The sequence below is a fragment of the Colias philodice genome, chromosome 7, assembly GCF_061535455.1.
Source record: "Colias philodice isolate Cphi_HAF_F1 chromosome 7, ilColPhil1 Martin Lab GWU primary, whole genome shotgun sequence".
NCBI lineage: Eukaryota > Metazoa > Arthropoda > Insecta > Lepidoptera > Pieridae > Colias > Colias philodice.
In genome coordinates, this window is record NC_143092.1 from 4,913,843 (window position 1) to 4,931,074 (window position 17,232).

The following is a 17,232-nucleotide window of genomic DNA, read 5'->3' on the forward strand; positions in this document are numbered from 1 at the left end:
TGTTGTCGTTTTATTTAAAATATACAATGCCCCAAGGATACGGGAACGTTGTGTTGGCATCAATATGAAAAGTAATTGCTACGATTTACGTGTCTGGAAATATACATATTATTAAAATGTATAATAGACTAAGAAAAATCAAAATTATTGAAAAAAAAAAAAATACTATGGGTACATTACATAGTTTAACTAATGGACTAATATAACAGAACATCTTTCTTCTCTTAGGTAAAATAACATCTTTGTATTTATGCATACATAACGAATGTTATTGAACAAGAAGCTTATATCTAATACACTGGAGATTTCAGTATGAACATTAACTTGTAACAAGAAAATATGACGTTGAATGACGCCTGTATGTTTTTTTTATGTGTTTTTTAGGTGTGAAAGGGATAAAAAACATACAGGCGTCATTCAAGGTCATATTTTCTTGTTACAAGTTAATGGTCATAGTGCAATCTCCAGTGTATTAGATATAAGCTTCTTGTTATTGAATAAAGGGTTGAGGTTTCTGTCAAATGAAACAAAACTTATTAAAACAACATGTATATTAAAATTCATAAAGCAGTCACACAAAAAAGTAACAAAATGCCAGCATTACACATAAAAAGTAACAAAAAAAATTGTAAAAGAATACTGCTATGATTTGTTAAAAATATTAAATTCGATATAATAAAAATTATTACATGATTAATTCTTATATAAATAATCGATTTACTAATTTAACTATTTTCTTTCTTCGGTGGGAGTGTTTCTAAAACAGAATTCAAGTACTTGATGGCACACTCTAACATTTGTACTTCACAGTCCTTGAGGAGTTTTATATTCTTCCTGAAATTAAAAATAAATTGAGTAAACACTTAGAAAATAGTAAAAGCCATACATGATAGTACACCGAAATTTTTAAATTGGGGATAATATTTTGTTTTTAAAAAGAGCATATTATATTTTGTATAAATTGCCTCGTCCATTTTCTTATCGCATACTAATTGGTATTTCAGAATCATATTAAATTAAAAAATAAAATTTTATCTGCTAAACTTATAAAAAAAAATCGACCATATGCGGAATCCTCTACTAATTAGTCAGTCAGTCAGTCAGTAATCCAGTGACATTAAATGACTTTTTCCATCCATTTTCTCTTACCTATTCAAATTAGCAGCCTCTTCCTTGTTTTCCAATTTCTTATAAGCGGCCATTAACAGTTCACATCGAGTGAGCAGATATTTGTAAGAACGACCATCGATATCAACACCAACTTCTTCTGCACTAACCACTTCAGACGACACCAAGTCACCGGGTAGACCGTTTTGCATCCATTTCTCTAGTTCCTCTGAAAATGAAAAAAAAATGTATGCGTATACTGGAGTACACACGTAAGAAGTGAAACTTCTTTATGACCTTAAAAATGTCACGAGTATGGCGTAACGCAAAAATGTCACGCGTACGGCGTAACGCAAAAATGTCACGCGTACGGCGTAACGCAAAAATGTTACACTAAATTTTTGTCCAACCCCGATAAAGAAGTTTCAGTTCAACAAAAATCTTTATTTAATTGGTTTTTCTGAGTAAAACATAAAAAAATACTTTTAGTAAATTAATGGAAATGCTTTGAGCTTTCTCAAGTGGAGTGTTTTTTTAACAGATTTTTATGGAAAATGATGGATGTAATGGAATGAATTTAAGTGATTAGACACTTTAAATTGAATAAATGAGAGTGGGATACTCAATAAGTTATGAATGAATTTTTTTTTAAGAATTATAGTGCTATTATGGAACAAAAAGGGGATTTTTTTTGCCTTTTTTTGTATACAACAATGAACCATACCTTTATTCATATTAAATATCCGTATAAACGACAGCAATTCGGGGCTGATTGGGTTTTCTTTCTTATACAACTTGTAATGCGTCAGATTAGCGAGTCCCAGTTTCTTTAGTAGCGTCATTTTAGCCTCTCGTAAGGGGTCACTGTTGCTCACACCCAGAGCCAGGGAAAGGGAGTCGTATTCGTTGTTTGGGTATACGAAACTAAAAAAATATATTAATAGTTAGATTATATTTAATTGGAATAATTAATTATGAATGATTTCAGTAATCAATATGAAATGGGATTTTTTTAACGAACTAACAAATTTAAATGTTCTTATTCACAATTATAAAAACAGACATTGGACAAAGAGTTTCTCTTATTGATAATTGATAAATATTTTGGGCGTGTACTAATTTTTATTATCAATAGACATACCTTACATTTAGTTTTTGATTACCAAAGACTTATATATAAATGTTATAGCAGCTATTAATAGGAATAAAAATATTATAGACCGGGAGATACTGACACAAAATTTCGAGTCATTTGTAACAGGATGGCGGTTCTACAGGGGTCTTAGTACGCAATGACAAAAAGAAAAACGATGGCGTGAACGCTGGTACCGGCGGCTTAGTCGCGTGGGCGTTAGTCGAACTCGTCGGAAAATAGCGAAAGTCAAACGATTTGTAACAGTATGGCACTTATTTTTCCTGTAAGTTTGAGGATCAACAAATATAAATACAAAATTTCAAAGATCTAAGTGTTGGAAATCCTCACTTATATAAATTAATAATAAATTAAGTTTTCAAGTATAACAGCACTTTTTCCCCCTACTAGAAGTATGGCAAATATAATAATGGTCACATTTTATCAAATACTCTCCAAAAATCCAAATGCAATACTGGTACAAAAAGTTTGGCGAAATAAAAATTTTTTGCAGATTTTCGGCGGTATGGCGACCATTTGGAATCGTCCGAAAAGTATGGCATGGCGATTTTCGTAAATGGTTGCACGACGATAGTTACCTGTGCAAAAGTTAGCCTGGTACAAATGGTTGAATGATTGTTTTATTTAAATCAACACATTCGCGTCGGTATGGCGGGCTGTAAGTCACACCGGAAAAGTATGGCATGACACTACCGCCTACTACTTTTTTATGGGCTATCGGTAAATTCTAAAATTTTTGTGTTACAAATCGTTTGACTTTCGCTATTTTTCCGACGAGTTCGACAAACGCCCACGCGACTAAGACACCGGTACCAGCGTTCACACCATCATTTTTCTTTTTGTCATTGCGTACTAAGACCCCTGTAGAACCGCCATCCTTGTTACAAATGACTCGAAATTTTGTGTCAGTATCTCCCGGTCTATTACAATAAGTCATTATAAATATTTCTAGCTATAAAATATATAGGAAATAACTTTTACAACGACAGTATAAATACTAAACCAGACAGTTTTTCTACATTACAACAGACTATATTTCACACACAAGTTTCCGCATTATTATTAAATAACCATAAACCCAAATTACCCCATTCCTACATTATTTCACCGACAACTTATAATAGATCATATGCATAAGCAATAGATCGTGATATAATTGTGCGTAATAACTTACACAACGTCTTATGTCATAGTATTGTTTAAAATTGTTTTCAATTTATTCCCAGCGTTATTGCTTCTCGTTAATCTAAATAGCTATTGTTTGGTGTTTTCGTTGTTTATTAAGTGTCCGACGACTTCTTTTTAGTTCCCAAAACCACCGGGAGGTTGTTAATTGGTAGCGTCATTTTTTGCAACAAGTTTATGACGTTCATTTTTATTTTAATGTAATATATTCATGACTAGGATTACCTGTTTTATAGTTTACACTTATTGGTATATCTTCACTTTATAATAGACAAAGAAATTTTTATTTAGTTAAATCAACGAGAGGTTATATTTTATTCCACTATAAAATTATGAATTACATTTCACAAGAAACTTATATGACATTTTACAATAATCATACCCATTATGCAGAAACAGATCAGCATTAGATCTCAGGCCGTAGAAAATGAAGATTTGATCTCCCGCTTTGAAATCGCGCAGCGCGTAACACTCGCCTCGGTTCAGATCTTTGTTGAAATCTGTCGTTATCTGAAATGTTTAATGGTTCTTTCTCTAGAGTCTAAATGTTAGATTTTTGTATAAAGAGTATGTAGTTACAGTAGTAAAGACATTTTATGATAAAATTTTCATGTTGAAGCTATGTAGCACGCACAGTTCAGTATTCGGATATTATAATTTTGTATACATTTCGTCATAAAAAGTAAAAAAGAAAAGAATTAGAAACGTTACTTTGAAATAATTTTCGCTTTAAGGATAAGAGAAAGGCCATACCTATATGAGTCTCGGAACGTTGTAAAGAGTATTCAGGAAAACGACTATTATTTTACAATTTGTCGTTCTATATGACTAGTATGAGTAATACATCTGCATCTACTGTATTGTAATGAGTGCATGTGTATGATATAATCCACTGAGTGGATATTATCCATTTTGTGCCGTTGTAACTAGTTATAAGTTAATTTTATTTTATTTCTTTTTTATGTATTAATGTGCATCGGTACAAATAAATGTATTTTCTTTCTTTCTTTCTTTCTTTCAATTGCAAATTACTGTTAAGTGCTTTGCAGGCCTTTGAATTACCATATTAAAAGCTTTTTTGAAGGCCCCAATATCATAATAATCGTTATGGCACACTGTAGGGGGTTAAGTTTCACCTTTAGACAATTTACCCACCTTTCCTTGTTCATGATTGCACATGTCCCACAAAGGTATGAACGCCGTAGTGCTTTGGTCAGCAAGCTGTATGTGATTCTGCCGCGTCATCACTGTTGACACCGCCCATCTAGAAACAGAGAGAAACTTGGTTAAATAAACTATTTTCTTGAGAGATTGTGTAAACTATAGCTTGAAAAGACATAGGTAAAAGGTTCCTGAGTTTGAAATCTGGTGAACATTTGTTGAATTATTAATTATGATTATGAATGAATTATTAATATTATAGAGAGGCACAGAAATCTGATTAAATTCCCCAGTTCAAGATCATCGATAAAAGTTCTATTGATTTTGTTTCGCCCACCATATATTCACTATTATTAAATGGAATTGAACAGAAAAACTTGATAGTCATCAATATAAAACACCGGACGTGAAGAAAGGATGTGCCAGTACATATTGACAAAACATACGAAACTCTATCGTCAAATATTTACAAATATTATATGCCCGCATTTTATGCTGGCTGATGTCGTAATAAGCAAACATAAAACTATTTTTATCTGTTATATGAGATGTTGTTTAATTTTTCCTAAAGTTAAAAAGTGAAGTCCCGTGTCCCCAAGTGGGGAAAGGGGCAGATGCATTATGCATACATCTATTTCATAAATTCACTGATCGATTTTCTTTGGGACAAGTAGCTTTCTGTGTCCTGCCAGACCGAGACATTTTTTTTCTTCATCTCCACCGGGAATCGAACCGAGGACCCCTCGGTTCTACGCTCACGCGTCAACCACTGTACCAAGGAGGCGGTCAATTTTTCCTAGATTAAAATTTGTTCGAGAATATTTATAAATACATAAAAATTTAGTGTCTGATAGTTATATAAGAAGAAAAAATTAGACTGTTATTAATGGGACATATACAAGGAGACAGTTTATACAAGAAATAATTGGAGATATATTATTTTTCTGTCTACTACACAGTAAAAGTATGGATATAAAACATAATCCATTCATTTTAAATGGAAATCCCAAGCCATTATTTCAACCACAAGCTAATCTTTCACGATATTATAAAAAGAAGTTATGCAATTCAGTAGAAAACACCCACCAAATTATTGGGAGTGTGGTTTACGATTACGATTACTTTCAAAAGTCATGTTTCAATTACCCACTGTATAATGAAAATTTTTGAATGCTTGCAAATAAATTGACAGCAAATTTAAGATATTCCTTTGTTTGGAAGTACAGTTAGGTCTGTTTTATCAATGTTCCAAGATTAGGTACAGATCAAGATTATAGGCTACGTGGTCCAAAAGATACAAAATATAAATCCAGATTGCAATTTTGCTGGAATCTTTGTGTTGTTCAAGTTCAACAACTCGGTATGTAAAAAGTATTATAGTAAATAGAAGCTGCTTTCTGCCGCCGTATGTAAATGATAAGGTAGAGAATTTGTGGAGGGGTTTGAAATAAGATTAACCTTTTAATTTCAGGGTATGTAAAAAGAATCACGAAATAAATAATAATTAAATACTAATAATAAAATTCTAACAATGATTAATTTTCTATAATTACATTAGACTTAAATCTAAATATAATGATTTGCTCATAATATTATACATTTCTTCTAAATTAAATTTACATATTACATCATGTCGACACACAAATTATTCTAGGTAACTATCGCACCAGACACGTATTTTAAAGTGCTATTTAATTACATAAAGGCCTACGTGAATCGTCAATGTTCAAATTAAATTGTAATGGTCGGTCCACACGGAGTCAAACAAAGTTTCCGAACGATAATCAATTCTATTTCTATATGATTATGGTACTTTAATAAACGCTCTGTTAATATTATTAACGAAAATAGCATGAAAACAAAATCAAAATGACTTGTACATTTTACGATGAATTAAGAGAAAATACAAGTGAAGCAATCTCACATACAATCGTAACTGCGAAGGTGAGAAAATCATTTTGATTACATAAACAACATAAGATTCATATTGAAATGTAGCACATACAATTAATTTCTATATTTGATATCAATGTTATACATTTCTATAATTTTATTTAGCTAGTTTTATAAATAATTCACAGAAGCACAAGTATAGGATACGGAGAAAATACATGAAATATTCTGACAAAAATATCTTAGCTCCATGTGTACGCACCATCATCATGTTACATAGATGTTCTACATCGATCGCGCATGTCATTTGCAATAACGAGCTTTTTTCCAACAATCTATTATGAGTTGGAAGAAAGTAAGAGTTCATGTGAAACGCTAACAATGACCCATACGTGGAGAATAAATGTTTTCTTTAGTACTCAGGGCTGCGTAATGTTGTGACGTAACAATTTTTATTGGAGGCGTTGTTAAATATAGTTTACTTACTTATTCAATATTATTAAACATAATTTTTATAAACACCTTATTGTACAAAACTTTCTGTAATATATAAATAGTTCATTAATAAATAAATAAATAGTTCAATATAATCTATTTACAGGAAAACAAAGCATTAAAAGGAAACCTAATTAAAATTACGAAAGTATTATACTATGCTCATTGTTTAAAACCATATTTAATTTCATCAACCCTTTATAAAAGGGAGACCAATAGCTTATTAGAGCACATATTTTTATAAAAAGCATTTGTAATCGTGATACTTGAAATGCCAGTGTGCAGAGAATTACGGTTATGTAACGATTTTACATAATTCCATTATGTTTACGACTAATTATGAGGTGATACGCAGTTTCACAGTTCATAATGCTGCAGGAGAAAATATAACCATTGTTGGATTTTGTATTCACTTAAGGCTGCAGTCTAGCAAAATTGCGTTTTCAACAAGTTATTTGACAATTTTTTCCCGGCTAATGAAATGATAAACTGAATTTTTTTTTCTTGTTTATCAATTAGTGTTATATAAGAAATGCGCGTGAATTTTTTCACATTTATAAAGTTACTTTATGTTACCTTAATCAGGCCTTCAAGATAAGTTTCTTTCTTTCTCCCAAAGACATTTCGAGCTAAGTTTGTGCACTCACTACGTTGCAACCGATTACAATTTACACAATCTGATCAGCACATTATTATCCTTATATAGTCGTTATTAAAAACTGCTGAATACAATTGCCGAAAAACTTATGATTTTCTTAATTAGAACGTTATAAATTCATTAAATTTCCCATTTTTTGCCTTACAAAATCTATTGATAAATACTGCTAAAAGTTATTTTTTCCATTAATTTATAGACCGGGAGATACTGACACAAAATTTCGAGTCATTTGTAACAGGATGGCGGTTCTACAGGGGTCTTAGTACGCAATGACAAAAAGAAAAACGATGGCGTGAACGCTGGTACCGGCGGCTTAGTCGCGTGGGCGTTAGTCGAACTCGTCGTAAAATAGCGAACCTTCTCTTCAACCAACTCGAATAATAGTATTCGAGTTGGTTGAAGACCAATGAGTATTAATCCTTTAAAAAAATTTTTTTTTGAATTTTGATAATTCTTTAAATATTAAAATATATTTAAAATAATTAGGAAAAATCCTAGCGAATTTCTTTAGTCGCGCTCCTTGGGCCGGAGCATTCTGACGTGTGCTCTACGCTCGATTTTCCTTCATACCGAAGTGAAAGTTGCTCTACTTCATTAAATTTAATATTTTTGTTAATTGATTATTTTTATCTTAGTTTTGTGCAAATATTCGTATTTTTAAACATTTGATTTCGATATGGAAAATAAACGAAAAAATACGCGTGTAACTACTAGAAAAAAAATTATCTTCGAACATTTTTTTTTTTTTTTTTTTTTTTTTTTTTATTTGGTTCACAAATTGAAATTGACACATAAACAGCCTTAAAAACTATTTACTAAAACAAACATTTGCGGTGCAATTCCTAAACTAGTGAGCACATCGTGCTTAGTGAAACTACATAAACTGACTGACAATGTACACGCTACACTTTAAATTTTAAACTTTAAACTTCTATAGTAATTCAAGTAACACTACCATTATTTTTACACAACGCAGAGTAAATTTTACTTCTGGCTGAGGATAGAGAACTCGAGAAAATATCGAAATTATACCTAACACCATTATAGTACGAACAGCACCTGTATAAAGGAGAGTTTTGACCTACGTTAGTACGACAATAGGGTAATTTAAAGCACTTCCTATTTTCCAAACGGCTAGCAGGACGTGGAACTTCTATTTTAATGCGCGAAAGGAGTTCAGGGCAATCCACAAGACCATGTATCAGTTTGTACAGAAACAGTATGTCCAAACACTTACGGCGTACACTTAGAGGCCTCATTTTGTAAAAACTCAATCTTTTTTCGTATGATACCAATGTTTTGCATTGATTATTAATGTAGGACAGTTGATACACAAATCTTTTCTGAATTCTCTCCAATCTACTGGAATGCACAGCATAGCTGGGAGACCAAACACAACTGTTATATTCCAAGACGCTTTTTACAATGCAATTGTAAATAGGAATCACAACGCCAGGGTCCTTAAAGTATTTTAATTGCCTAGAAATGAATCCGGAAAGACTGGACGATTTACTTATTATGTGATCCATGTGATCTTTGAAATTTAGTGAACTGTCTACTATGACTCCTAAGTCTCTAATACTATTTACTTCTTTAAGATTGCTACTTTTTAAAATATATGAAAGAGGTAACGTGTTCTTCTTTTTTGTGAAGTTCATGCAATAACATTTATTTTCATTTAATAGCATTCTGTTCCTGAGACACCAATCTTCAACGTGATATAATTCTTTTTGCAGCATATTCCTATCGTCCTCGCATTTGACTCGCATATACAACTTCAAATCATCCGCATACATCTTAAAATTACACTTTAGACCATTGGCCAAATCATTCACAAATAAGAGGAAAAAAAGGGGACCCAGGTGGGATCCCTGAGGCACGCCCGTTGGGATTACATTAGCTCGTGATGTATATCCACGAATCTTGACTAATTGAGTCCGATTACTTAAGTACGATTCGCACCATCGGTACAAGGACCCATGAATACCCAATTCATAAATCTTTCTTAATAATAAAATATGATCAATTAAATCGAACGCCTTACTAAAGTCCGTGTAAATAGCGTGGATTTCCTGTCCTTCATCGATCGCGCCCGCAACATCCTCAATGAAACTGACTAAATTTGTGGTGGTAGATTTCTTTGGTAAAAAACCATGTTGTTCTGGGTGCAGTTTATGTTTAACATGCCAGTAAATTTTCTGTTGAACCAGCGATTCTAAAACTTTACCAGGTGCCGGAAGAACAGACACAGGTCGGTAATTCGATACAGCGTTTCTATCACCATTTTTATGTATTGGTGTTAACCGCGCCCTTTTCCAGTGCAGTGGGAAAATGCCATCTTTTAAAGATCTATTGTATAATTCACACAAAGGCCCAGACAAACTATCCGCGCAGTTTTTAAGAAAAACGTTCGGTATATCGTCCAAGCCGGATCCTTTATTTGGGTCAAGTTTTTTTAAAGCTGCACGTACCTCACATTCACTTAAACAAATATTACTTATTGAGTTCAAACAATCAGGTAACACAGATGGTGGGCTATTTTGTGGTTGGGATATTATAGAAGATGGAAGTAATTCATATACCGACTGAAAATATTCCGAAAATAACTCGCATATTTCTTCTCCACCGGAGGCCGTTTTAGTACCTAAGATCAGCTGGTTAGGAATAGAACCACTGTTGCGTTTTAAATTATTCACAAAGGACCATATATGTTTGGGGTTGGTTTTCAGTGTATTCCCAGCATTTTCTTTAAAGTTCTTTAAACATTCTTTTAACATACTATCATATCTTTTTCTCAGAATATAAACTGTTTCTTTGTCCCTCGGATTTTTGTATAATTTATACCTTTTATTGTATTTATTCTTTTCTTTCGCACATTTTATTAAAGCTGAACTAAACCAGATTGGATAGTTTTCACTTTTAGGTTTACTTAAGGGAGTATTCGCCTCTATAATGGGAACGATGGATGAATAAAAGCTGTTAACCATCCGATCGAGACTCTCTTCATCTTCCCAAATTTTTGACCATTGTAAACGCGACAGCTTTTCATTCATATCGGTATAATTAGCTTTTTTAAAATTTAAAATTGGAGTTCTTACCTGTTTTAGAAAGATTTGACTTTTTCCTATACTCAATTCCATCTCAAGAGCTGGATGATATGAATCTAAATTTATTAATGGCTGTTGACATAAATTAACCTGTATTAGCTTAGGAGTATCCGTAAGAACGAGGTCCAGGATACCTCCTCTATCGTTTTTAATAAAATTGCATTGGCTTAAATTGTTAAAGATAATATCATCCAAAAATATGTTTTCCACATTATTACAATTCGCTCTTGACGGTACGCAAGATGAGCTTTTGTCGTGTTCCCAAATTATATTCGGCATATTAAAATCACCCAATAATAAAGTAGATGATTGTTTAATCTTGTTACCTCTAAGCTTGTTACAAATTACATTGGTGACATTTTTATCAAATAATTTTACATAATCAAGAGTTATTGGAGGAGGCATATATACAGCACAGATATTTAGGTCATAATGCTTAGACCCACTAGCTATATCAATCGTTAGCCATATATCTTCGCAATTGGATTCCCACGAGCGCCTTCTTGTAACATTTAAACGCTTATGTACAGCAATGCAAACCCCTCCGCCGTCTTTTTTGCTGAGGCATAATCGTGCGGATTTACGATCCCGTCTATAAACATTATACCTATTATCCAGAATCTCATAATCATAAACAGATTCATTAAGCCAGGTTTCTGTCAGTACTATAACGTCATAATCACTTTGTAATACATTTAAGAAAAAATTTTCAGTTTTGGTTCTCAAACCTCTTACATTTTGATAATATATACTTAAAAACATAAAAAACGACAAAATAATAAATAACAATTAGGAAAAGTTAATTAGGATACCTATAACTAATTATTACAGGTTTTTAATCGCCTCCTCACTATCTATTAATACAGGTTTTGATGCTACGTTTTTACGGACGAATATTTTACCGTTCCTAACCCATATAAAATCGTATTGTTTGTGCTTAATAGCTATTCGCGTAGATGCATGCAGTTTCTTGTTCGCAGGGGACAGATGCTCGGTGACAAAAATTGGCTTATTGCCTGATATACCTAGATGTCCGGAGTGCAGCTTCTCCTGAAAATTGGTTCTATTAAATGTTCGAACAGCTGCCAGTAGTTCGTCTCGTACGCGAGGACTAATAAATTTCACTACTATTGATCGCGGTCTGTCAGTTTGTTGATTCAGTTTTTGAACTCTGTGGAAGTCAACAATCTCGTGGTCGACTATTTCTCTCGATACAACCCTTCCGAGCTGTTTAATAGTCGTCAGAATATTTTCACTTCTGTTCTCAGGTACACACTGAATCTCAATGTTACACGACCGTGATTTTTGCTCTATATTATTTAACTGAATATTTACATTAGTGATTTGAGAACGGAGCTCTTCGTTATGCAGCGTGAGAGTTTCTATTATCTTAGCCTTTTCCTTCACTTCTTTATTTAAATCATCAAACTGCGCAGTCACGTAGTTGATACTAGTTTTTACTTGCTCCAACTCCTGATGTATAGCTTTATTATGTTCAGCAATCTGCAGTTTGACTTGTGAAAGAATAGTAGCGGTTGACTCTTTAAATTTTTCTTCAAAATATAACTTGAGGTCTTCTAATACAAAGTCACATGTACTGCTTGAAGTTAATGGTGGGCTGGGTACTATTTGCGGTCTTATAGGTGTGTTCGTGTTATCACCCCTTTTATCAGTACTCTTACAGTCAGGACACTTCCAATTGGCTTTGGTTTGTTTCGATTCCTTATTAAAATTTTCATTCGATATGCCCAGACACTGATAGTGATACTGCCCAGAACACAAAGAACAAATTTTAGAATCAATTGGTTTTATAATCCTGTTGCAAGCCCTGCACTTCATTATTAAGAAACGCTGCGGTATATAATGCTTTTATGATGCGTTGAATGGAACGTTATTCTTACTAATCTGTGATGTTGACGAGTTGGTAATGTTGGTAGACTGTATCGTTGACTTTGTCAAAATCAAATGACAGTGAGTATTTAAAACTTGACATCGGTTTATTAGCTTACTATTTGCGGGTATAATAAACTTTGTCTTTCTCAACAAGTTCGAAATCACTCAATATCTTGATAAATATTAATGATTCAGTGGAGATAACAATAATTAATCAAATTCACAAAGTGCCACTCAAGATTCACCAACTTTAAAACGGAATTATTCGCAAATCGTATGTAAATAATATTTATAATTTTATCACTGTATCACGTAGTTAAGCTTTGACATTGATGTCTGACGGACTGATGTCTAACATAAAGTTAATGAAACCAAATAGATTGCAAAGGTGATTGGCAACAATTTCTTTATTTTACGGGGTGTCAGTAAAGGGATGTATATTTCTTTAAAACTAAAGTAAGCTCATAAATGTTCTTATTATATAATTTTTTTGAAGTTCCAAAAATGTTTATTTTTCGTTTGAGAAATACGAAATATAATATAAACTTGTATTGAGAACTTGAACTTCCCAAGTTCATCCGGGGAAATCCCCATACGGGGAAAATGATTTGTTTACTCCAAAATTGATCCGAGGTGTTTTAATTTTTTAACCGACTTCAAAAAAGGAGGAGGTTATCAATTCGGCCGGTATGTTTTTTTTTTTTTTTTTTTTATGTATGTACACCGATTACTCCGTTGTTTCTGGACCGATTTACGTGATTCTTTTTTTGTTCGATGCGGGATGGTGTCGAATTGGTCCCATAAAAATTTTATTCGGATAGGCCCAGTAGTTTTTATTTTATGAGCATTTTTGTCTGTATTTGTAAATGTTGCAAGTGCAAGTTTGAAGTCGGTTGTTTTTAACGCAGTTATTGACTTGTTCTTCTAGTCATTTTCAACGTAGCGGCATGTTGCTTGATTATTAATTTTGTTACTTAAATACAGGATGTTGGTTTTATATTCTGATCTTACAGACGCGCTGACAAATTTAGTCCGCCATTTCTAGTTTAGTCTACCAACTCTAAGTACCAATATTAAAACGAATGGATTATCATCACATCATCAAAACTCAGATGTAATGGAAGATCACAATAACATAGAAAATTCAGTGGGTGTTGAGAACTAAACAAACAGAAGTAACAGAGACGCGAAGAATAAAAAAGAGGACGAAAACGATAATTCGTTGATGCTTTCCCTTTTCGACGTATTGTTAGGGTACATCACCAATCTGCAAAAAACAAAACTGATGATTCCCAATTGCTGATTAAAAATGAAAAACAAATAATCGACAACAGTGGTGAAAATTTGCTGATCACAATGAAACATCCTTCAGTGGTAGCAGAATTACTCATTTAAAATGTATCGGTGAACAGCGTAAAGGAGAGGAGGACAGGAAAACATTATGAATGTGGATGGTGGATTGTATGCAGGGTGTAATCGATAAGTATGTGCAGGCGATTATGACGTTATTATTGCAGGTATCAAAAAACTTAAAACTGATATCGAAATTACTTTACCTAATGAGCAAAATGACAATAATAACTTTTTAAAAGTATAACGAGAAATATCTAAAAAATTTACTTTATACACTCCCATATCAAAAAGGGAAAATGGGACTAGTAGAAGTTAAATGTCTAATTCCGGCAAAAGACATGAATGCGGAAGATGCGGTTAAAAAAAAATTTAATATTTGAAATATAATGCAAAAAATAACACTTTTGTCATAGATAAGAATCATGACTATTTTTTCCAAATTCAGGGACAACTAAACGTTGCAGAAGCAGAAGTCTGCTTATTTGCTGTTTGGACTGGAGTGAATCATTCGTTAAAAATAGAATATATAAAAAAGTATGTAACGTTTAGGCAAAATAAAATGATGGACCATTATTGGATTTTACATAAATTGCCTACTGTCAGAATTGATTGATTCGAGACTTCAGCATTCGATGCCATCAAGGACCCATCCTATATCATTCAAGCGATTGAAAAAAAAGAGATAAATCCAGTGCAACCGATAAAGCATCAGAATGCTAGCAAAAGATTTATTAGGTTTATAAATATAAATCTATATATTATTATACATAATATATTAAATCTGTAGAAGACGCGAAGACTGACATCCGCGCGGACGGAGTCGCGGGCGGAAGCTAGTCAGAAATAAATATCTTTTGTTTTCATTTGCGTATTTTTCTATTTTATAATTTTTTAACACAAACATTACATTTTTTTTATTATATACAAAATTTGTTTATCCGTTTTATTAGTTAAACTGAACAACTTTCACTAAGAAACTTAGGTCGAAAAAAATGTATAGAGTTATGCATTTTGTATGGAAAGCTTATTTTTTTTATATTTCGTCTAAATTTCTTTGTAAAAGTTGATCAGTTATATAAACATGAAGTTGAAGATATCAATAGAAAGTATTCGCAAATCTTGTGTACTGATAAAAAAAATCACCCGGTGTAATTTTCACGAAAATTGTTTCAAATTGTCATTTTTGGTACTTATTACGAATATTAAATTATACGAATGATTTAATTTTTAAAAATTAAGTAGAGCAACTTTCCCTTAGTACATTTGTATTATTTACATATAGGATGACAGGATGCATTTGTTTGCACTACTAGACCAAGCCCTTAATGTTGGAATTTTAGAATAATCCAATCGGTATGAAATCGGCTTGAGAAAATAATAAGAATGCCTTTATCAATTTATTAATCTCATAACTAGCTGTGCGGTGTGCCCCGCGGTTTTATTCGCAGTGCTCCGCTCCTGTAGATCTTAGCGTGATGATATAGTTTCCGCGATAAATGGGTCAATTAACACCACAATAACTTTTCTAATCGGACCAGTAGTTCCAGAGTTTAGCGCGTTCAAACAAACAAACAAACTATTCAGCTTTATTATATATTTAGTATTAGTATAGATAGATATCTTTCTACTCAAGTTTTTGGAATGATATACACATGTGACAGTAGGCAGGAATTGCAATATCGGTTTTATTATTAGAAAGTTCAATCTATTAACCTGAATTATTTTTTAAAATTGATTTTTATTATATAATTGCATTTAAATTACCGACAAACAACTTTTAAAATTAAGTAATATCTACATACCTACTACTTTTGGAAACTAAGAAATACCGACCTGGCTTGAATGTATTTTTAATATATTAGTTTAGTGAATAATATTTCACTACTTGATTAATTGATGTGAATTAAAACATCGGTCTCCACACACACACACACAACCATACATACATCTTGCTATGGTGTATTATAAACAGTTGTACACACTACACACAGTAACTCGAGTAAAAGTGTCACATCTGCAAAGCCATCTTGCGCAACGTGTATCTTGTAAAACATCGATAGAAAACAGAAATGCCATCGAGCAAGATGGCGTGAAAAATCGAAATTCACAGGTTGCTAATCACACGGAAGTGTAGGCAACACTTGTTGGTGCAAGTCATATGACAATATTCGTGTGCGGTCGAACACCCAGTGTGACATTATCGTAATTTGAAAGCGTACTTTGTACGTAGTTCAATAATTTGGTGATAAACTTTTTTATAACATACGCATTGATACCTGATGATTGAAAACGCATATTTATGCATTACGAACATTGTTAATTGCACGCATGTCAGGAATATTCTAGTAGCTCTTAATAAAATGTCGCGATGCGTTGATGTATGAAATACAAGGAAAGAAATTAGTTCGATTACGATTTGATTTTATAAATTCAGGAAAGAGCCTACTTCGAAATTTGGAGATTGACTTATAACTTATGATATTTGGAAGAACGTTTTTTAAACGTAAACGTGCAAATTATTTAACGCACTTGGTTCAACCAACCCCTAAATTTTCCAATAAATTTTCAAGCAAAAAATTCACAACAAATAAAAAGTCTCCAATAAAACATGCAAATAAACATTTCCATACATTAAATCACACATCCGATTATATGGTATATTGATTTTTGAACAGCCAACGTACATTCCTCATGGCAGGCGACGCGTCACATAAATTCCGTTTCACATAATACTAAGATCAGTGATCAGCATGGTAGATTCCTCTTACGTTATGGAAATCGTTTTAATTCTTTTAATAGACGTCTTATTAAGTCACTTCGAATTTCCAGTTACATATTGCTTTTCTAGACGATTCTTCGCATTTTATGACGGCTGGATGGAGTACCCATCGAAATATTTTCGTTTTGCACATAGAAATCTAAATAACATATATATTATGACGTTTGCTACGTATTCTAGTGACTATTAGGAAATTAAAATTGTAATTAATTGTGATCAACAACGGAATTTAATTTTCAGTTGCTCAAATAGCTCAAATAGTGATGTAAATTAACATAACATCAATTTTCAGAATTGTTAATTATTGTCGAATTATTTTTAAATACCTATATTTTGCGACAAACATTAAATTCTATCTTTTATTCAGATATAATTTATTGAATTCACTGACTGATTGGCTGCGCGCACTTTCTATATTCGCATAAAAAATGAGAATTTCTAAATTTTT

The 17,232-nt window shown here is 32.4% G+C and overlaps 1 protein-coding gene across 1 annotated transcript in view; it reads right to left on the reverse strand.

Moving 5' to 3' along the window:
• Positions 1 to 539: 539 nt before the first annotated feature.
• Setd3 (SET domain containing 3) overlaps positions 540 to 17,232 on the reverse strand; it is a 29,195-nt gene continuing 12,502 nt past the window's right edge. Inside the window, exons 5-9 of the mRNA XM_089697244.1 lie at positions 4,601 to 4,709; positions 3,828 to 3,955; positions 1,832 to 2,031; positions 1,150 to 1,336; positions 540 to 834 (exon numbers count right to left, since the gene is read on the reverse strand). Of these exons, the coding sequence (XP_089553370.1) occupies positions 726 to 834; positions 1,150 to 1,336; positions 1,832 to 2,031; positions 3,828 to 3,955; positions 4,601 to 4,709 (733 nt within the window). The 3' untranslated portion in view covers positions 540 to 725. The remainder of the gene's footprint in view (positions 835 to 1,149; positions 1,337 to 1,831; positions 2,032 to 3,827; positions 3,956 to 4,600; positions 4,710 to 17,232) is intronic.